Below are 22,930 nucleotides of genomic sequence, written 5' to 3'. Positions count from 1 at the left end.
TTATTTAAATGAGAATTTCTTGTACTTTTCTAACGCTGTTATCTATTCCTTGTCGATGCATTACCGATAGATATATTGTGCTGAATAGCCTAATTTAACGCACGATATGAACACGCTTTTCCACTGCTACTTGACATGCGTGCGTCAGTGTGGGTTTTTTTTCCTTCGGCTTTCTACAAGTCTCGCTGAAACTGTCAACGTGTGTAGTGCGAAGAAATTGGCCGGAACCGATACGCGACCTGCGTGGCCACCAGAATTGTCGCGGCAAACTGGGAACCGGCAGCTGCGGTAGTTGGTGGTGATGGTCAGCACAGGTAGATGTAAAGCGTCATAAGCCGCTGCTTCGTGGGCCCGTCACCCGGAAAGTGTCCCCCTGGCCGGGAGGTGATAAGACCATCACGATCTCGCGCCAAGCCGGTTTAACGAAAAGTGTGGGCTTGAGGCCTGAGCAGCGGGGTGGTGGCAAAGAGCTATGTGTTTGCTTCCATTACCGACCCGGTTTTACAGTGAAGGAATGTCGTTTTGGCGAGCAGCTTGCTGACTCAGCTGTCTCGTTTCGTATTGTCGTTTCGTTGGGAAACTGTCGGGTGATGAGTGCATCATCATGATAACGTGGACAAGCCGATAAGTTTTTCGACACACCTTCTTGGCAGGGTTCTTTTAGCTAGCAGACACACGTGCACAGCGGATCATCGCTCAGGACGGGCGGGACAGCACCTCATCATCCGCGACTGACATTATGCAACGTACGTACAGCCGAGCAGCGGTGGTCGATACATAACGTGTGCTACTAGCATTGCGACTCTGTGTGCAGTTACAAGTGTGTAAAGCAGTGTGCGGTGATCAACCGAGCTGGTGCTGTGACACGGTTTAAGCAGAAGTAGCAGAAGAATCGCCGGCAGACAGTGATTTGTTGACAATCTGCACATTCACCATGGCTTCCTTAGAACGCAGCAAATTGATTGGCGTGATCGATGCAGGCACAAACAGTGCGCGGTTTGTGGTACGTATACGTCACGTTTCGCGTGACACGTGTCTGCTGACGTGCGGTTTGTTTATCTTGCGAAAATGTAACGAATTTGTTTTTCCCCTTTAAGATTTTTAAACTTCCGGAATTCGAAGAGATTGCATCACATCAGATACGCATTACGCAGATTGTGCCACGCGACGGCTGGACCGAACAGAATCCCGTCGAGGTACTGGAGGCTGTTCGGCTCTGTGCGGTGGAATCCTGTCACCAGGTGGAAAAGCTTGGATATCTCGTGAAGGATATCGCGGCCATCGGTATCACGAATCAGCGCGAAACAACTGTCGTGTGGGACAAAAACACTGGCGAACCGTTGTACAATGCCATCGGTAAGCGAAATCGTTAGTTTAACAATGAAGGGAATGGAAAATTCTAACACTTTGTTTCCACTTTTTTGCAGTATGGAATGATATACGGACGGATAAAACGGTGGATCGGGTGTTGGCCCGTTTGCCGGAACAGAACCACAATCACTTCCGTGCCCTGTCTGGACTTCCGATATCGCCCTATTTTTCTGCCCTCAAGCTGAACTGGTTGAAGGATAATGTGGTAGCAGTGAGGAAAGCCTGTCGGGAGAAACGCTGTTATGCTGGCACAATGGACACGTGGTTGGTGTGGAACTTGACCGGTGGTCCACAAGGTGGTGCTTTCGTGACGGACGTAACCAATGCCTCCCGGACGCTGTTGATGAACATCGAAACACTGCACTGGGATCCGTTGTTAACGAAAACGTTCTCCGTCCATCCGGACATGTTGCCGGAAATTCGCAGCTCGTCTGAGATCTACGGCAAGGTGAAGGACAGCAGTGTACTCGATGGGATACCGATCAGTGCGATACTGGGCAACCAGCAGGCGAGCCTTATCGGGCAACGGTGCATGAAGGAGGGACAGGCAAAGAATACCTATCGAAAGGGATGCTTCTTGCTGTATAATACGGGCACGAGGGTAGGTATGATTGCTAAGGGCTAAAAGATGGAAGAATTAACTAATATAATTTCATTTTTGTAGTGCGTTCAATCAACACACGGCTTGGTAACGACGGTAGCGTACCAGATGGGCCGGAATGCACCACCCGTGTACGCGTTGGAAGGTTCAGTAGCTGTAGCCGGTGTGGCCATGAACTGGTTGCGTGACAATCTTAAAATCATCCAGGACATTAAGGATTCCGAACAGGTGAGCGGTCGAGTAGTGTGACCTTTGAAAGACATTTAAAAGCGATGTGCAAAAATCAACCGCAAATGGCCGAACGGAGAGTTCATTACCATATTGACGCGATAAAGATAATTATGTGTGCGAATCATAAAAAAGAAGACATCATTTAAGTATGCAAATTAAAAGCAAGATCAAAAGAGCGCTCTTTAGCAATTTGATACGATAGTTGATGTTTCTTTGATGTTCTATTGGCGCTATTAGCGAGATTAGACTTTACGACTTTGCTCTATATATATATTTTATTGCTTCGTCTCATTTGTTTTTCCCTAACGATTCTACGATAAGACACGTTAGGTTTAAGCAAGGTTTTGTAATTACAAATGGAATATTCTTAACTCAACAGCTTCCCAATTACGTGTCTCATAAGTGATGCCCGTTGTCCGTGCTGTTGATGTATTTGTAACAACATTTGTCATTTCGCAGATCGCTGGCAGCGTGTCATCGACGGGTGATGTCTACTTCGTACCTGCGTTCACCGGGCTGTACGCTCCCTACTGGCGAAAGGATGCGCGTGGGTAAGTGTCATGGTTGGGTTGCTGTGTTTTGTTTGCTACACCGCGCGAGAGCGCTCATAAATTCCGCGTGTTATCACATATTTCGTTCGTTAGATTATAAACGGCAAGCGGGAACGGTGGTGCAATTCGCCACCCTCAAGTACCAATCGCGAAACCATCAATATTACACCGGTTGATGTCCGGGGTTGGGTTGTAAATGCGGTACCAGCAAACCCATTAAGATAGTGGGAAGATGATTGGGAAAAGCGCAAGATGTCAAGGCATATTGTTTTCGTTTTTGCTTTTTCTGGGGGATTGTTTGCTGTAGATGATGATAGGCAAGCGAGAGTTTCGTAGTAAAAGAACCATCGACGAATAGTATAGTCGTGCGAGAGACCTTGATCTAAAGCTACTCGCGCACGTCCGATGATGACGCGCTGACCAGAGAGTTGCGTGATGGGTTAGCCGTTCGTGATTGACTATTTTTATTCCTGCTTAAGGTTTAAATCGTTTCCTACCAAAACGAAATGTCGCTGACAGTGGGTAAGGTTGCGCGTCGTTCATTTATTTTTTACACACTCTGAGCCAGACACGTTTCGTGCTTCCGTAAACTGTATCACGAGATCAAACCCGATCGACCCGATCGACCCGATCGGTGATTCCCGCATTTCGAGACGGGGGCTTTTTTTCTACAATGACTTCACCGTGCCCTTCGTCGCTGTGTGTGTGTTTGTGTCGCGCGTTTTTTATATACTTCATTTAACTTAATGATAGCTTGTACACAATGTACCGAGCACGATCTCGATCACCAGCTGCTCACTCTCTCATTCGCATGATCTGGTTTGTTTTCGGTTTCTTTCGCAGCATATTTTGTGGTTTGACCAGTTTCACTACCAAACATCATTTAGTGAGGGCCGCCTTGGAAGCGGTATGCTTCCAAACGCGTGACATTATTGAGGCGATGAAAAAAGACTGCGGGTAAGTCGGAGCTGCTGGTGCTGATGGAAGGCCAACGATTGGGCTCCCCTTCTTTTCGTGTACCGGTTATGGCCGTACCAACACACTTCGTATGGTGATGAATGTATTTTTGTTGTTTTGTTTCGTTTTTTACCCCCTGCCGCACAGCATAAATCTTAACAAACTGCATGCGGACGGTAGTATGGCGAGCAACAGTCTTCTAATGCAGCTGCAGGCGGATTTGGGCGGCATTCCTGTGTGTAAGTAAACAACCGAAAGCTCGCGTAGACACGTTACGTATTATCGCTATCGAGCAATTAGTGGTTGTGCCCGTCGATTTTGCGTCGTGCTTTTGAGATGATCGGCTACATGTTGTCATTTCGTTTGTAACTTGCAGTGAAAACGGAGGTACGCGAACCGGCCGCACTCGGTACAGCGATGGCCGCAGCACAAGCGAACGGAGTGGATTTGTACAAGCTGGAAGCGGAAATTCGGTAAGTGTCGGGGGAATGTGTTTATCTGCGGGGAAAATGAATAATTGTTTTCCCGCTACCGTTTTACTACCGCTGATAAGGCGTGTGGGTTTTCCGATAGTTGCATTTTCAATAACCCTTCAGAGAGATAACGGTAGGATCGTTTGTATTATTGCAGCGGTTACGCAGGTGTTCATTCACACCATGAAACATTCCTTCCGACGACAACCGAAGAGGAACGGAATGCTCGATACACTAAGTGGAAAATGGCGGTTCAGCGCAGCTTGGGCTGGGCTGTTTCGAAGAAGAGTGAAGCAATGACCGGTAAGCGCTGGATGTGGATTACAGAGCGAAACTGTCTGTTTAATATTTTCTTTTTATTCCTTTACCTTTTTTCCAGACGAACGTTACAGTTTGTTAGCTTCCATACCAGCAGGTTTGTTCCTTGCCGCGAGCTTCTTGATGTTGGTCCACTCGCAACGGCGGTGAGCCGGAGGCGGATCGCGGACAAGGATGCGACATCCGTATCGCACGTTCACACTAGTCTGCTAAACGTTAACAATCCAGTTTCGGATACTTGCTGAACACATTCGGTGACATAAAAGACAAATAGCACAACAGGCGTGCACGGTGCTACTATACTAAGAGCAACAATCAACGATCCTAGTAGAATGCTTTGCGGAAATGATGGTACTCAGGAAGAAGGTTACAAATACATCGTAAGCGTTAAGCAGTAAACGTAGGCTGAGTTTAAATCCTTGTTTTGTTTCCCTTTTCCCATTTGTACCTTGTGTGTATCTAAATCATGGTGAGGTAACAAAAAAAAACAAAAGTTGCTGTGAAAATGATTCGTTCAAAACATAAAACGCTCAACCGATACATATTCCAAACGCAAAAGTGCTTAAATGCGGTGATGAGGACGCAATCCATAGATATTATAGTTATACGAAACGGACGAACATTAGCTAGATCGATTCCAATTTAGCAACCGGATAGCGTAGAGTTTGTTGGTTATGAAACTGTGTTTTTGAAATAGCGAAAAAAGGTTTGTTTTAATTTGTTATTTATGGGTTGTTTAGATAGAGCTATTTTCCACGTACTTTTACACAGCCGAACTGTGTTTTTTGAAGGTCTATTATATTGTAATTACGTTTTTCGAAAGGTAACGAATAAATTAGCTTACAGAAACATACACAACTAATAGGAAGAAGTTGCTCTTTTTATCTATTTTTAATAAAGATTCATTTGTTGCTGCAGCAAAAAAGCTAACCTATGGTTGTTTCGGATGTAATTTAGATAAATGTCTGCAGGTGGTAAATATAAAATTCAAAAAGTAATATAACAAAAGTATATAGCGCAGTTGTACTGCGGATGTTTTCCGTAACGCACTGTGTTTCCCATTCGTCTTATCGCACGACGGAGAACGCCCGTTTGTGAGAGCAACGAGTACTCACGCGTGATGGGTGAAGCTCGGTTGCTAGGTAGCAGCGATGGAGACGCATGGTTTCACACTGGTGGCAATACGCATCACAAACGACGCTCGAGCTCCGTCACACTTTTTGGGGGAACCCAGGATCTTACACTACCACTACGACAAAGCACAGCTCAGCATGCATGGTGGTTGTTTGTGTGGGTGCACGAAAAACCGGAAGTATGTTTCTCGGTCAGAGCAAACTCGCAGGAACTCGTCGTTCGCAGAACGAAACCAGTCAGTCAGTCGGTAATAGTACGGGTAGTGAAGCAGTCGTCCATCGTCGCGTTACGGTCGCGTTGGTCCGAAGGTGCAGAAGGGATTCCTTCCCTTTTTGCCTGAGTGAGCTTGCGAAGGATAAGGATGAAAAAGAACTCTTCACCGATCGGAACGACACGAAGGATAAGATGAAAATTTATCACCACTCGTCGGACACGGACATCTGTCGCAAGTGTTGTGCACGTGTGTTTTCTGCCCGTAAAGTGTAATGTGATAAACGTTTGAAACGGCCCCCCGATTGCGGTGACACCATACAGTGAACACAGCGCCAGTATCGATTATGCGAATCGCGTGAGGGAAAGCACCAAGCGGTGACCTAAGCGGTAGTGTCTCAACAACAGAAAGAGACTGTGATAGCTTGATGGACGGGATCGGGAGTCTGATGACCTAAAAGCTTGCCAAAAAAAAGAGGAAAAGCTGCCAGCAGCGTGTACCCCGCGTGTCTACATTTCCTGTCTCCGTGTCTTCCAGTAGCAACGGTGTGTCCGCGTGTGTGTGTGTGTACACCAGTTGATGTGTTTACTTATACGGGATAGAGCGTAGCGGTGCGTGACAAAATGGAGAAAGGGTAATTGTGCGATGTGAACCGACTGATAGCGAGGTGTTTTTAATTGAATCCTCCCGGTGAAACTGAAGCTCGCTGGTGCCACTATCCACTATCCGCATCTTATCTAGTTCCCGTTCCCGTACGCTGAATCTGTGTTCGCTAGTTTAACGCTTCGACTGTACCGGGAGCCACAGACGGCATCCACATCCTCATCATCATCATCATCATGCTATCAAGGGTTGTACTTCCGGTGCTGCTGGTGCTGCAATTTTCCGGCCAGCTACGTGAGTATAATGAATCGGGGCCAAGGCAAGGCACGAATTGTAACCACGAGGTAAATGGGGGGGTGGGAGGGTTTGGCACAGTAGCAAGGCAGGCGAACTGTGTTGAAGAAATCAACTGGATTCAATTTGCATGCATAAGTAACTACTCCGTACCGATATGGTGGTACTTCATCGCCGAACCAGAAGGATTCTTGTTGCTTCTTCGGCAAAGCGGGGGGTCCACAGAGCGCTGTCATCGAGCTCTCGTATCGCACAGCTTTTACGAAAGGCATGAAACACTTAACGGCTCTGAACCTCGCCACAGCCAAATGCACGATGGAAAATGGCGGTTTAATGGCGTCTGGAGCAATAAACAGACCAAAATCCGTTCGCTGGGGTTTGCGTCACATTCGTAAATCGTAAAGCAGCACGGTGGAAAAATCAATTTCCCTCTACGCCATACATAAAGCATACGGAATTAGAGCTTACAAAACCAAACATGGTCATTCTGGCGCGTTCGATGGCTGATTTGTGTTTGATCAATTTTCGCACGAATATGTACGGTTTGCGTGCTGCCCGCCTAGAATAGGTCGCCTTCAAATGGACTACATAACTGAAACCTTTTTTGAGGGAGGGCGCAAAAAAACCACAAACAAGGGCACGAAATGATTCACAAAGCAAATATGTGCTTGATTTGAGATCGTTTTGTGTTGGCCATTCGAGAAAAACAAAGGAAACTCTCTTAAGAAAAAAAGGTAATCTCTACTACTGCAGAGGTGTTCGCTAAAACACCTGCAAAACACCCAATATCCTTCGGGCATACCCGGTACGTGACAAGTGTTACACATTAAATGAGTACACCCTTGGCCAACTCTTACCATCCACTTCAGGGCATCTCAGCAACGCGGACTCCCAACCCACCAAGGGGTTTCGATTGTGTCCTGCCTACTACACCACTGTATTGAGTTGCGAGCTGTTCCTTTGATAGTCCTCCGTAGCGTTGATGCCGTTTGGGCGCTGAACGGGGTAAAAGGATGTTCGCTTGTCTGGTACTTGAGCGCCGCGCAACACGGGCTGACTGGAAGTCTCACAGGAAATGTATTGTGCAGAAGCATGAATGAATGCATGAATGAAAGTATGCAGCGAACGCGTCACGGTGCAGGGAAACGGACGATGCTGGAAGACAATTGTACTGAAGCACAAAACGGGAAGCGCCCGGGAATTGCCCCCAGGAATGGAGAATAAATTTTTCCTCTGTTTCTTTTGTACTTCCTCGGGCTCGACATGTCGTTGAGAGTGTCCCAGTTTAGCGTGGGTATTTTTGGAATGCACTCAACTATAATGCACTTTATCGGGAATATAATTGCATGATTTGCAGCAAAAAGATGATGTCAGTGCACTGGGCCATGTATTGCAATTGGCATTCGTGGGTATTGTCACGGCAGAGAATGTTTCATAATGAATGAAGAAAGATAAAAGCCTTTGGGTTTCGGTTTTTTATTCAGTTGCAGATGATTCTTTGAATTGCAGCATGGAAATGGCTTTAAGAATTGCAATTGCAACTAGAGATGTGCAAAGTTATTTTTTTTTTCATTATTTTTCATTCTTTTTTTAATTTAAAGCATTATTTGAGTGAAAAGAAACTTATTGCAACCAATTGGCATTAAAATAAATCAATTTAAATTTTTTTGCAAAATTTCTCAAAAAAATGGCAAGGGGTAAGCCTTATGAAATTTTCGAGTTGAAATTTTTTTTAAATTTTTTTCTGATTTTTTATTCTTTTTTTAATTTAAAGCACTATTTGAGCGAAAAGAAACATATTGCAACAAATTCGAATAAAAATATATCACATTTATAAATTTTGCTAAATTACTCAAAAATGAGAAAAATTTTACATTTTCTCAAACAGGGTAAGGAACTTGGTTCCTCGAATAACTTCTGGCACAGACATTTGAGGGCATGGCCGTCCAAGAAGAAAATGTAGCCATTGGTGCCATCTATCGACCACAGGTTAAAGATTGGCGATCCGTTGGATATAGACCGAGTTATAGGCAAAACTTGGTGCAAAAATGAGGAAAATTTTACATTTTCTCAAACAGGGTAAGGAACTTGGTTCCTCGAATATCTTCTGGCACAGACATCTGAGGGCATGGCCGTCCAAGAAGAAAATGTAGCCATTAGTGCCATCTATCGACCACAGGTTAAAGATTGGCGATCCGTTGGATATCTACCGAGTTATAGGCAAAACTTGGTGCAAAAATGAGGAAAATTTTCATTTTTGTTGTAATTTTTTGAATTTTTTATTATTTTTCACTCTTTTTTTTATTTCAAGCATTATTTGAGTGAAAAGAAACTCATTGCAACCAATTGGCATCAAAATAAAACAATTTAAATTTTTTTGCAAAATTTCCCAAAAAAATCGTAAGGGGTAAGCCTTATGAAATTTTCGAGTTGAAAATTTTTTAAATTTTTTTTTCTGATTTTTTATTCTTTTTTTAATTTAAAGCATTATTTGAGTGAAAAGAAACTTATTGCAACAAATTCCCATTAAAATATATCACATTTAAAAATTTTGCTACATTGCTCAAAAATGAAGAAAATTTAACATTTTCTCAAACAGGGTATGGAACTTGGTTGCTCGAATAACTTCTGGCACAGACATCTGAGGGCATGGCCGTCCAAGAAGAAAATGTAGCCATTGGTGCCATCTATCGACCACAGGTTAAAGATTGGCGATCCGTTGGATATAGACCGAGTTATAGACAAAACTTGGTGCAAAAATGAGGAAAATTTTACATTTTCTCAAACAGGGTAAGGAACTTGGTTCCTCGAATAACTTCTGGCACAGACATCTGAGGGCATGGCCGTCCAAGAAGAAAATGTAGCCATTGGTGCCATCTATCGACTACAGGTTAAAGATTGGCGATCCGTTGGATATCTACCGAGTTATAGGCAAAACTTGGTGCAAAAATGAGGAAAATTTTCATTTTTGTTGTAATTTTTTGAATTTTTTATTATTTTTCACTCTTTTTTTTTATTTCAAGCATTATTTGAGTGAAAAGAAACTCATTGCAACCAATTGGCATCAAAATAAAACAATTTAAATTTTTTTGCAAAATTTCCCAAAAAAATCGTAAGGGGTAAGCCTTATGAAATTTTCGAGTTGAAATTTTTTTAAATTTTTTTTTCTGATTTTTTATTCTTTTTTTAATTTAAAGCATTATTTGAGTGAAAAGAAACTTATTTCAACTTATTCGCGTTAAAATAAATGAATTTATAAATTTTTGCTAAATTTCAAAAAAAACTAAGGCTATAGCCTTAAGAAATTTTCAAATTTTTAGATTATTTTAATTTTTTAATGATTTTTTATTCTTTTTTTAATTAAAAGCATTATTTGAGTGAAAAGAAACTTATTTCAACAAATTCGCATTAAAATAAATCAATTTATAAGTTTTGCGAAATTACTCAAAAAAAGGCTAAGAAAATAAGTAAAATATTACAATTTTGTAAGACAGACTCCGAAATGAGTCGTTAAACGAGCTGACTCCTAATAACGACTCATTCACTCTGAGTTGACTCACTAAAAAAAGTTGTTATTTTAATCTCTAATTGCAACACAACACAATAAGACTCATATTGTGCTTTTATCCTTTATGTTTCTATCTCCCAATAACAACAGAATGTGAAGGAATAAGGGCTAAATTTGCCAACTACGAAACGAAGTTTATAAACGATTTCATCAACTTTACCCGCCCGGCTGGCGATATTATGGAACCGATCTACTACGATTACGACGGTGGCACCAAAACGTCCGATTACGAGACGGGCATGACGCTCGGTGGCTTACCAATACCGGAGGAGACACCGAGTCGTTCGGTAGCGACACACGGGGAAGTAACCCGACCACCGGACATTTTTCCGGATCCGGATAAAATATACGCTTCCTTCATTAACAAGAGCACGATGAAACGGAACCGATATCCTGGGGAAGAGAATGTGATAAAAGTGTGTAAGTATTCTACACGATTTAGATTTTTGGGTTTCCATTCGTCTAAATGTCGTTAACATTTCTTCCTCGACTGTAGATTCTTCGAAATCGTTACGCAAGTCACCGCAGGCCCACACAACGGACGATGAGACCTCTTTCGATAATCTGAACAACGATATGAAGGGGCACGATTTTATCGACAATATTATGTACATCTATTACGGAACTAATGGAAATTTGCGCAAAGATCTCGGTGGGAATGTGATCGTGATTGGAGCTGTCTTTGCACTAGCACCGCAGATACTGACCATCATCATACTGTTCCTGAGAAATCGTCGTCTGCGTCACTTTAATGCTTTCTATCCTATCTGTTTGAATTTGCTGCTGGCCCTGATCGCGTCCAATTTATCCTTCATACTAGGCGTACAGGCAACGCGGAACGTGATCCGGTGTGAGTTGATTGCACTACTGCTGCACTACTTACATCTGAGTACGAGCATTTGGTGCTTCATTTACATCTACGTAATTTACGATCTGCTTGCAAACGAGTGTACACCGAAGCTGAAGTACCATTATCTCATGGGTTACGGTATTCCGGCGGTGTACGTGTTGGTAAGTTATGGAATGCATTTGATCCTGAAGAAGCTCCAGTTACCTATAGATCTCCGTATTCTTGTGCAGTTCTCATACGCGTCTTCTATCGATCGATTCGAGGTGCATCGATATTGCTGGATGTCAATACAGAAGGGTATGATCGTGAGTTTTATGGTGCCGATATCGTTCCTCATCATTCTTACGACCGTGCTCGGAACACTGAGTCTCAAGCGTATCTCCACCAAGCAGACGGAGCTGCTGTGCGAAAGCATTGAAAGTATCATCGAAACCACCTCCAAGTGTAACGACATCATCTATCCCCGTTTGCCATCGTTGGCCGGTGTTAATATGGCTATGGTGTGCCGAAGCAACAGCTATCCGCAGTTAGAACAAGTAAAGGATCGTAACGTCTGCTGCCAGGAGTATGCCGATTGTGCAAATCGTCACTCGGTGGTGACGTTACCACAACCGGCCACCACAGGCATGGCGATCACTCCCGGTATGACAACGGCAGCCGCCAGCCAGTACGCAATGAACGCCACCAAACGGTCGTTCGATTGTTACGATACACGGATCGATCTGGGACAGCTGTCACTGGCAGAACTAACCACACCGAGCATGGCATCGGATGTGCAGGACTTTACCGAGTTCAAGAAGGCGATCAAGTTTGGACTGTTCTTCCAACCGATCTTCTCCGTGTGCTGGTTCCTGGAGATAATTGCCCTGGAGAACGTTCACTCGTGTGTGATGCCGGTAATATTTGCCATCAGTTTCAATATTTTGGTAAGTGCGCGTTGAGAAATACAATGCTTCTCCAGAACTTCTTAACAAGCGATTTTTTTTTCCCCTTTTTTTCTCGTAGAATTGGTGCATGCTGGTGCGTTCCTCCAATGTTTGTCCATACGTTAGCTCCACGATGGAGAAAACGCTTGAAAACCAGCAGATAGGATCCTGTGGCGAATCACTGAACGGTACGATTGGTCCCGGTGGAGATAACGACGCAACACAGGCAAGCGTCTGTACCGATACGATTCCGTTGCTTTGTGCTTCCAACAGTGGATCCACTGTCATAAGTCCTAGTTCAACCGTATGCGCTTCGATAAAAGGCTCCGGAGCTACCGTTGCCACTCTACCACGCAAGTTCTCGGCCACTTCCATCACAGAAGAACAGCAGCAACCTCTGTTCTACAGCAACTTCATCGGTACAACCAACGTACCGATGTCATGGGAATCGAGCATTGATTTAGGCGCTTACCATCTGCACGAAACGAAAAATGCTGACTGCATCAGCACTATCAGCAATTAGAAGATGACGCATCACGACCGTCACTAACCATTTTGTGTTGGAATTGTACCGAACGCGTGAACGCGTCTGCTTGGTGAGACTAAGGAAATTGGAACTGGAACCATATCAAGACGATACTCCTCGTAGTTGAGACAAATGTTTCTGGCTGCCCGGGCTGCTGATCTTAGATCGGATATTGACGGTAGCGTTTAGTTTGTGATAAAGCTGTAGCGGTTAGCTGTTCCCGATCATCACTGGATCGTTCTTTAGATGCATTGCATATATGCGGAAGCATTTCACATCTTTGCCAGTTGTCAAACTAATCAGTACCATTTTCAAAGCTATTTAAAATTAGGCAAGAGTAGTTCACGAGTGAAGACAGGAAGAGTTTTAGTATAAGAAGGTCGTTTTGAGCAACTCATTTAAAGTTTTCATTCACTATCAGTATGATGCAAGCGCTTTTTCTTAAATTGATGAGGCAGATTAAACTTGCACAAGTTTCATAGAATCTCGAAATACTTCTGTTACACCTTGCATAACGAATAGTGTTTTTGTCAAGTTTCTTTGGATTGTAAATAATGTAGTAGATAATTACTGTTACTGATTTTTTTTAATTGCGTGTAAGCATTCAAAACCGCGCATAACTTTAAATTCACTTCAAACACACTTTGCCAGTTCAGTGACAGTTTTAAGCAATATTATATCCTGAAAAAAAGGAATACTTTGATAAATTTTCTTAGAAGAAAGTGCGCTGAGAGTCAGGCACCGTCTGGTATGACATGTTTTAACTCCTCTAACTAACATCTACAATTGAATAACGCACACATCTGTTTCGATGCGTCTAGAAATGGTGATAGAATCAGAATTAGGACATTAATAACAATTTGCAGGAGCAAAAGGAAGCTAGCAATACATAAGGGAAGTTAGAAACTATCCTTCCAATACTCCAAACAGTAACGCAGGTCCTCCAAACAATTGATATCAGGTGCAGGGTTTTGCAAGTTAATCCAAACAGCAAACAACAACAGTAACACGTGAAGTTTCCTTTTATTGGTGCTTTGCCACTGATAGTACAAACGATATTCTAACACAAACAAACAACAAGGATGGGATTTGTGTGGACTACGACTACGAAGAGCGAAACCGAATTCCGTGGTAACAGTAGTGTGTCATTCTACAAGCAAACGATCAAGTTTCGTAAAAAGTTTGAACAGAAACCTTCCGGTGTTGTGTTGTGATAGGGGTTGACCCCCTTGACAGAGCAAAACAAGAAGAATCAGTCACGATTGTGAACGACCGTTTTAATCGAATATATCAACTTATACTACCCAACAATCTGGACGCTGGCTAGTGTAGCCACCAGCGTTTCACATAATCCATTTCCAGTTATAGCGCGTGTTGTAATTAGCGAATCTCATATGCACTCACTTTGTGACAGCAAATACGAACAGACACACTTTTTACTCCTATAACTTGTTTATCCAGTTCGAAAAGAGTTGTAGCCATCCCGCCAACATTAAAACGCATCTGGTGGATGTTTAGGATACATCATTGGAACGATTGCAAAGCAAATAGAAATGCAGGCAGAAACGAAGGCATGAAACTGATCCTTCAATATCCTTTGAAGCGTGGCCATTGACGTACGTCTCTTTAGGAGACAGATTTAGTTGGAAATGATCAGGGGAAGGTAGTTTTATGACGTGTTTTGCATGGCTGCAGGCATTTCATCACTTGCCATCACATGGAATTTCCGTCATAAAATTACGCTGTGGTCATGCTTCTAGCAATGCTGTCGCCTTCGGGAAAGATTGCGCAAAATTTTGAAGAAAACCGATTTCCATCTCCTATGGTCGTGTTCCGAACATTGAGTCAACCAGACGTAGTGACGAACTATTTCTCAAAGGTGAAGTATCCTAGTGATAATATTTACATTGAAATAAAGGTATTTAGACAAGTGTAGCAAGCCAGTGACTCCAGCTTCTTTCCTTTGTATATTGAGAATATCAGAATTGACTTACGCTAAAACTGTGTTTTGTGCTAAATTGAATAGTTTTATTCTCGACATTTGAATTCTCCCTCTTCTCCTCCTTCTTACAGATCAGTCCTACTTCGTTACACCCAGATAGACGATGGCCGCTAAATTATATAATTCCTACAGAAATGCAACTAAGGAAGTGGTGATGAGTTGGTCGACTTTTGCATCGGTGACAGTGCAGCATCCACGATGTTGAACCGTTGGTTGCGACTAAACATGTAGCGTATCATGGTGCGCAGGTCACTTCGGCGGCTCTTTTTCAACAGCACATAGATGTACGGATCGAGCATAAAGTGTACCAATATCAGTATATCGGATACTCGAAATACCCAGGATAATTTCAGCTTCATAGCTGCACTGAGCTGTTGCAACAAGATGATGGAGATCTGCAAATGAAAGGTATGGCAATAGTTTGTATAGAACCTACAAGGAGACTTCATTGTTGGACTGACCATCTGCGGAAGCCAGCAAATAAGAAAGAACACACTGAGGACGGTCATTAGCTTGGCGAAGCGTATTTCCTCCGTCGTGGGTTCGTTGAACATGCGCATGATGTTGGAGTCGGTAAAGCTAGACGATTTTGGTGTTTGACTCATCGATCGGTTTAGCATTGGCGTTGGTTTGATTGAGCCAAACTGACGACACATCTTCCGGTGCGATTGATACAGCACCTTCCTCACACTTAGATTACAGATCACGATTCCTACGCAAAGCAGTGTTCCTAGAGAAGAAAGACGAAGAGATAGCCAAGTTCAACTACCTGAGAGAGCTACCTAACGAACGATCCTTACCAACAATGAAGAACAAATACGCATACGCCACGTCCATCGGTTCGGTAGCGCTCCGGTACCGGGCACACGTTTTCTTACGTTCATCGTAATAAACGCCAAATCCAAACAGAGGCAGAAACGTTATGAACGCACCAATTCCCCACAGGATGAAGATCGATTTGCGGATCAGATTATCCGTCACGTACTGTAAAGACGGGCCCATGCGATCGTATTGTACATTTACCGCCAACTTTGACCGTTTCGCTTGCTTACCTTATGATAAAAGAATGGCTTCGCCAGCGCTATATAACGTTCGAGCGCCATGACGAACGCTACGCAGCCGGAACTGATGCCGAATACACGCCAAATTACGCGCAGGATGCAAAAGTTGTGTATGTTCGTTTGAATTACGTCCGCTGGAAGGTAGAGCTGCATACACATCTGGACAAACATGCCGCTCAATCCAATTAGATCGTTCGTAAGCAAACATCTGAGAGAAGAAATCGAGAGAAAAAGATACATTAAGAATAAGTGAAGTGAAATGGAATGATAGAAGAGATGTCGGAAAAAGCTTTCAATGGAAGCTACAAATAATGCAATGGAGAAGCGAGCGGCATTATACTTTAATTAAATTGGTAATTTGGTTTTCAAACATTGCTTTTTTCTGCAAAACACAGGATCTTCTCTGTTCGGATCTGAAGCGGGAACCGAACGCATAACAGCAAGGTTCCTCTGCATGCAACGATCACGTACGGCCATGGGACAAACTTGTCCACCGGAAGGCTTAAACTCATTAACATGATACGGTGTAATTTGAATTGTTTTCTGTCAACAGATTACCGTGGAAGAATGCTTTATTAAATCACTAATTTGCATAAGCAAAATCACACCATTCACAAACATTAATTTGATTGCTTGATCAAATATTTTAATCCATCAACCATAGCCTTTTTCCTCGTTTGGAACCGATTGCCCGAAACGGTTTGTAATTTGATCCTTAATTACCAAACCCGATGAGTCCTGTGAAATGGACCGAACATAAACCGCAACTTTCACTCGGACGCTTGATCTAATTTTTCCACAGCCGTTAATGTGTCGGCTATAAAACGTTTATCGCTTCAGGGATATTGATTTTCCTTCGCCTATGGTGGCACCCAACGGTTCGGAACGCCTTTAGTAGCTCAGTGTGTCTATCAATCATAGAGCTATTGGATGTTTTACGAAGCAGCATTAATTGCTGTCGGGCGCAGCAAGCAGTCAATTATGGTGTGATAGTAGAGAAAGAAACTAATTGCAATCGTTTCAATGCGCAGTTTCTGGACGGAGTTTAGGAACCAAAAGACTTAAAGTTTAGAACACTTCAACCGGATATCTGGAAGCATTCCCATCCACCGCACTGAACCGTTCTCCGTGTGATCTCAGTCTTTCACTAGCAACATCACAACCAGTTCCCAGGGAACGTGCTCGGCATGTAAAGTACCGGGTTAAGGTTGTTCCATCGCTTGTTGCTTGCGGTAGCGAACACTTACTTCAGCATTAGCGCGTGTTTCGTATTGCGAACGTTGCGCCACAGATGGATGAGGGCAATCAGGTTCCCAATGCAGCCAAAAATGTACGAAAGCATCACTACCACCATGCAGGGTGTGGCTAGGGAGGATGCCTTCTGCGTACGGTTACCGGCAAGTTCGCCAGCATCAGCGGTACTGTTGGTAGTGGCCAGTAGAGCTGCCGAAGCGAATGTTGCATACTCTGAGAACGTCCCATTAAAGGACGCACGGTGAAGAGTGTGTTCCATTCCGATGGATTTGTGCGCCACGAGACGCTCACGTTTAGATCGTGTAGCAAATGATGCAGCTGATGTGTGGCAATACGCATGAAGAAGGTTCACTTTACACTAATCACTTGTTTTCGAGGCAAACTTTATGAATCATGATGAAGATATGTGAAGACTTCTTGTTTGTGTATTCCAACGTACACACTCCCGAAAACACACGCAGACAAACTAGACAACTTGAAGGCGTTAGGCAACAACTTCAACTTTGTCTTTTAGGATCGACTAGGAGTTCGTGCTTCTGCACGCCATCAAACCCGAAGCGTTACTGAGCGCGTCTCTTCGGGAACGCAACCGCGTAAGTCCCGACACACCACAGGGAGTCCGTTGGCGAAAGGGTCCGTGGGTGGATGGGTGATTGGTGCGATGCGATGCGGTATGGGGTGTGGGCTAAAGATACACTTAGCCAAGGATGGCCTAACACAGTCACTTCTCGTCTGCTTGCAGTACGCCGTACCGGGAGACAAACTGCCCAACTGCACTGTTGTTGATGATCGTGGACTAGCTTTATTGATCGTTTGTATTTAAATTAAATTGAAATGCGATACATTCTATCACCCACGCTCTCTTCATTCGTCTCTCGCTTCCCGCTAATGCTCATTGTTTTGCCAGCTTTGCTCTCCATGCTTTCAACCGCATACAGTATCGGCAACAATGACCGCTGACATCCTGAAGAACGCAACGCCCGGTTACCGAGAGACGCACCTAAAATGATAAGAATGCAAAAATCGATCCATGTCGGACGCGGGTGCGGTTTAGGTGAGTAGTAGTAGTTCGCGTTGTGAATTGGTGCAATATTTGTCGCCGTCCCTTGTGGAGGAGTCCCGGTGTCTCGGTGTGTTTCGTACAGGCCGATTTTGGACATGGGGTATGGTCCGAAAAAGGAAACGGTCCCCATTGATGGTGCTGTTACTGGAGCGTTGCACGCTACGAATGCTGAAGTGGTTTTCGGGTCGGTAGCAATCCGGAGGGATGTTCTTGGTAGGGTTGAACGGGGGGGTGTGGTCATACCGAACACTAGCAGTTAGTTAGCACTTCCGGTCTTACACGCGAAGTGTCACTAGCTGCTTGTTCACACGCTCGGAATTGTTGTGGAATTTTCGATGCAACACTTGTTGGCAATAAAATTACTCTGATAAGGGGAACAAGAGTAGGAACGGTAACTCCATTGATTAGTGGAGGTCAATAAAATTCGTCAACTCGATACGGATTAATGGCGTCCAGACACGTTGCTCTTGAAGCAAACAAATACCAGACACATTGGGATTGCTGCTTAGCGACCTTGCCATTAAATCGTCAATATCGGTTTGCAGTTAACAGGATGACATGTAAATGGCCAGAAGAGTGTTTACCTACTGAAATGGATGCTTTATACATCGAGTGCTATTGTGTACATAAGATACACATTATACCTGTTGCTTGGCATTGAACTAAATCGCTAAACTTCAATGAAAGAAAAACGGACCCAAAGATAGGACTGAAACCGTGTGAAAGGATACGATTAACTCTGGGGCTATGAAAATATTTTGCTTTACCCTTAGCTTCCGTAACCTTAGCTAAACAATGCGCGGACATGCAATGAAATGGAAAAAAAAATTCTAGTCAATACATCAAATACGCAAAAAAGGAAACTGAACTGTGAACCACGTGAACCGTCGATCGTTTCGTGGAGGAGGATTCGATTGTGATCGATTGCCGACAGCTATTGACACACGGGACCAAAAGAAGCGAGATGCGGCTCGGGATGCTTTATTCCGGTTGACACCAAAAAAAAAAAAGGTCGGCCGTGTAAACAACAACAAGCACCAAGATAAACAGGAGTGGAAACATGTGAAAAGTAAACATATCGATCGTCATGTGATCTCGATTAGATGTTATCTCTTCGTTCCTTCGTGTGTTCTTCCAGGTTTGGATGGGGAATCATGGTTACATGACGAAAGCATGGTCTATTTATCGTGCTAAGAAAATAAAAAAAAACGTTATAACAACAATCCGGTAAAGCTTCCGGACGGTCGGCAGCAGCGGCGAGTCTATTTCAATACGCACCGCGTCGAATTTAATTTGATATCATTTTATAATTTTAATGAAATTTGTTTGTTATCTTAATTTCATCGTTAATTGGATTAAAGAGGCCTACCTTCGGTGCCTCTTCGGTGCCTGGCATGGGGTTTCTCTTGTCGGAACCATATTTCCGTTGTACCACGTGAGTAAGCATGAAGCAAAGGATAGGAAAAGAGACGCACCATTTTCCATAGTGTTGAGGAAGGTTTTTACGTGTGTCCTGATGAGGTTGAGATGCCGGGTGTGAAGGAAAAATCGACCGGAACGAACAAACACCGGCCTCGGAAGCATTGCTGTGTGTACCGTGTCCCGTACCGTTTTGAATGTTTCGGTGCAATAAGGGCTTAATTTCGACACGCTTCTCGAGTGGGAAAGGCCAACGAGGCAGGAGTCGAATATTGCTTTCAAACACATCTCCCCGCTAGCCGCCAAACGTCTCAGCTGGATGGGATCCTTGCGGATCCGGGGCATTGGAAACCCATGGTCAACAGCTTACCTTGATGTGGTGATGTTGATGATGGCAATAAAACTGGCTCAAGCTGTTTATTCTAACAGGGACAACAAGCTGTGCAAGAGAAATGTAATTGAAGACTCTTCTGTCTGTGAGTAGGTTTTTCAGTTCTTTAAAAAATATCAATTGCTTCCTTGTTACATCACTTGGCACGTTATATCTCACGCTGTTATTTTGTTACTTCTGCACTATCGGAGCGATACAGCAGATAGAAAGAGCGGGTTGTAAATCTTACTGCAACCAAGCCGTTTTGTAAGCCTTTCTGTCAAGTTTGTGTCCAACTTGCTGCGCAAGAAGAAAAGCTCTTTGAAAGGGATCATTCTTTTTACTATGTCCTGTTGCATGATGCACGATGAAGTCTTCAACCACTTCCTGTCCTGCGTTGGAAACGATATTGGAAGCTTATTAGGATGTCTTTAAAACCCTTCGAGAATTGTTTTCCCAGAGTTGTTGAAAGTTTTACCCGCAAGCCATGTTCTTTATCTACATGAAGAAAAGAATTACATTGAAGAGTTGTTGACAAGATGCTTCTTTCCTGTCCGTCCATATGTGTCGGATGGCGTGGGAGACACAGAACTTACCTGTAATTCGCAGAAGATCCCAACAAAATAGGAAGGAAGTGCGGATTTGTACCATAAAGGTAGGTCCTGTGAGAATTGAGATTTAGAAGAGTCTTTCTGAGAATGTTTTTCCTCTGGCAAATTTCGGTCTCGGTGCTTCCTTTGCCGGAAGCATTTCCCAAATGTCCAACGATTTCTGCTATAATTTTTAAACAAGATCACAACCTGCTACAATAATTTTTTTTTATTGTTGCTAATGATGCATTAAAACCGATTGATCGTTATTCTTTTTCCGCAAACACTGCACTCAATAGGGTTGGATGAGTGAGTAACTTTCAGTTGGCAAAAAAAGTCGGCATCAAAAAACCATCACCATGATGAAGCAGTTTGCTATTGTAGCTCTTCCGCATTTCGGTACGAATGAACATTGCATGCACATTACTTGCGATTGTTGCACAAATCTTCCCACGATGGTTCGTCGACAAATGTTCCAGCTTACCATTTTTACATCATCCACAGAGAAACAAGGAAGAACCTTAGCTCCCGGGGTGCATAATGGAAGGATGGTGTATTCCTTCATTCAAATTCTGCATTCCTTCGCACCGCGGGTGGTGACAAATTCAAATCCAATAGCGCTGGTACCACTCCAGAAACGCTCCAGGGAATGGGCAGAACGTCAAGTGAACGTACCGGCCGAAAGGATCCTGCTGAGGGAGGGTAGATTGGTGAAGTGTCCGTAGTCCCCGAAGGTGGAGGTTTTGTCACCAAGCGCAGCAGGATAGGACACCTCGAGAGTGGACAGGTTTTTGGCTAATGTTCCCTCAACATTCCTCGCAGAAGTCATTCGGTGATCGGTTGAGGTAAGCTATTTTCCGCCCGGCATGAGTCCCTTTTACGGGTATCATGTCCTTTTCTGTGCGGAACAGGTTAAGGAGGTTAAAAGGACGGTGCACGAGAAAGAAAGCACACTATTGGAATGTTCATTGTCCGGGCAAGAGCTGCAGCACTATTCGTCTGCCCATTGTGGCTGATCGGAGGCCCATGAATGGAACGAACAACAGGTTCGATGAATGGAGCGAAGACACTTTTCATGAATGGGCACTACAATTGAGTGTAGCAAACGGTTGGCAATGGGTGAAACAAAAGTTGCTGGAGGAAGGATGAAAGAGAAGCTAGAGGAAGGCAAGTAACAAAATAAATTTTAAAAGCGAAAAAAAAACCGATCAATGCTAACCTACCTGTGCCAATGCGAAAAGGATCGAAACGATCTATTGTTGATCGGTTGATCTTTCAGGTAAGAATGTAAGGAAAACTGTACAAAAAACCAAACATTCTACAAACCTCGTGTTTGTCCTTTCGATGTTCAAGGATTCATTGACGATCGAAATGGCTAGAACTTTGCCAGACAGTGTGTCGTTGCCGGTTTTGGGGTCTCGAGGACATCGAGTTCGATTTGCCGACAAAGGGATCAAAAGCGACGTGAATCGGGACCAAGTGAAGGTGTAATGATAATAAATTAACTTCCCTTTTTTTTTGAACAACCAAACAAAACACAAATTATAACCGAAACGCGCGAGGACACACAGTACCATCTCGTTTTGGGCTCGAGGATTTTCACGCACCGATAGGACACGTCGTTACTTTTTTATCCATCCTCAAGGATACTCGTAGGTGCGCATCTTCCAACACGGGGCCAAACGAATGCTTCATTGAGGAAAGTTTTATTTCTTCGAATTTCGCTTTAATTGAAGCCCACCGTGTTGGTCAGTTCGGGCAAAGGAAGGCTGTTGTTTGTTTACCATCGCGTGGCTTGGTCCCGGGGTCGAACGGTCTGTGTGCGTCTTGACGCGACGCTGACCATCAAGACAAGATGGGTGTAGAAGGTGTTTGTGTGTTAGTCCCCGAGGGCAAATGGCCGTTTGATGATAAATCGATAGATGCACCGTGTTTTATTTTTTTCGTTGCGGTTTGGATTAGTTTTTTTTCCACGTTTATTCTATCGTTGATTTGTGGTTTGTTGACACACGGCTAGCGGCATCGATAATGGGAGCTTTGTGCCGGGACACGATTGGGAGCGTTTGTTTATTTTCATTTCCTGCTCGGGTGTTAGAATCTTTTGTATGACGGTGGTTTTTTTCTCTTTCGGGCCTAAATTTGGAAGGGCGTTTTAGCGCTTTGATAACAATTTATTGCGTCAAAATATCCTGACGGTGGAATGATAAATCGGTGTTCAGAGTAAACAGTGTTCGTCTTAATGATTTTTACGAATCTGTGATAGACTGAAGATTTACAAGTGGTTCAATAATAGACTTGATTTTATATTATTTATATATTTATTGAGACGCAGAACAGCCAGGAAAGTTGTAGTGTCTTTGTGGTGGGACTTGAAGGAAATTTTCTATTATGAGTTTCTTTAGTATAGCAAAAGCAGGTATTGAATAGAATCTCATCTGACTAGTTCACCGATAGCCAGGATAGACTCGTTGGAAGATTATCAAATCTTTGGACAAAAGAATAGATGAAATATCTTCTCAACAGATCATTGAATTATGTACAATAATTGAAAAAGAAT

The 22,930-nt window shown here is 43.5% G+C and overlaps 4 protein-coding genes across 10 annotated transcripts in view; 3 read left to right on the top strand and 1 right to left on the bottom strand.

Moving 5' to 3' along the window:
• Positions 1 to 22,930, top strand: part of LOC125765000 (angiopoietin-2-like) — a 201,689-nt gene that overhangs the window by 51,980 nt on the left and 126,779 nt on the right. For 2 of the 6 annotated variants that reach the window (XM_049429815.1, XM_049429813.1), the window contains exon 1: positions 8,570 to 9,444. The gene's annotated coding sequence lies outside the window, so the exon portion shown is untranslated. Of the gene's footprint in view, positions 1 to 8,569; positions 9,635 to 22,930 lie in introns of those variants that run through there. The other 4 variants (XM_049429812.1, XM_049429817.1, XM_049429816.1 and 1 more) reach the window with 4 other exon arrangements.
• Positions 85 to 4,995, top strand: LOC125765028 (glycerol kinase). Of its 2 annotated transcripts, XM_049429872.1 has the most exons (11): positions 85 to 314; positions 654 to 1,003; positions 1,098 to 1,356; positions 1,428 to 1,972; positions 2,036 to 2,200; positions 2,663 to 2,754; positions 3,598 to 3,711; positions 3,859 to 3,950; positions 4,088 to 4,184; positions 4,342 to 4,487; positions 4,564 to 4,995. In XM_049429872.1, exons 2-11 carry the CDS (start codon positions 935 to 937, stop codon positions 4,650 to 4,652), a joined length of 1,668 nt encoding a protein of 555 aa, XP_049285829.1. In that variant the 5' UTR covers positions 85 to 314; positions 654 to 934; the 3' UTR covers positions 4,653 to 4,995. The 2 variants fall into 2 exon arrangements, with proteins under 2 accessions (XP_049285829.1, XP_049285828.1); XM_049429871.1 differs by having other exon boundaries at positions 85 to 1,003.
• On the top strand, positions 5,508 to 14,549 carry LOC125764988 (uncharacterized). Its single transcript, XM_049429796.1, has 5 exons — positions 5,508 to 6,744; positions 10,403 to 10,732; positions 10,809 to 11,323; positions 11,393 to 12,088; positions 12,168 to 14,549. The coding sequence occupies exons 1-5, from the start codon at positions 6,687 to 6,689 to the stop codon at positions 12,609 to 12,611; spliced, it is 2,043 nt and encodes a 680-aa protein (XP_049285753.1). The 5' UTR covers positions 5,508 to 6,686; the 3' UTR covers positions 12,612 to 14,549.
• LOC125765085 (prostaglandin E2 receptor EP4 subtype) lies at positions 14,604 to 17,508 on the bottom strand. The gene is made up of 5 exons (XM_049429951.1): positions 16,925 to 17,508; positions 15,669 to 15,885; positions 15,417 to 15,600; positions 15,078 to 15,346; positions 14,604 to 15,011 (listed from the first exon to the last, which is right to left on the bottom strand). The coding sequence occupies exons 1-5, from the start codon at positions 17,188 to 17,190 to the stop codon at positions 14,757 to 14,759; spliced, it is 1,191 nt and encodes a 396-aa protein (XP_049285908.1). The 5' UTR covers positions 17,191 to 17,508; the 3' UTR covers positions 14,604 to 14,756.

The sequence above is a fragment of the Anopheles funestus genome, chromosome 2RL (genome assembly GCF_943734845.2).
Source record: "Anopheles funestus chromosome 2RL, idAnoFuneDA-416_04, whole genome shotgun sequence".
Lineage (NCBI taxonomy): Eukaryota > Metazoa > Arthropoda > Insecta > Diptera > Culicidae > Anopheles > Anopheles funestus.
This window is presented reverse-complemented; position numbering and strand designations above follow the sequence as displayed.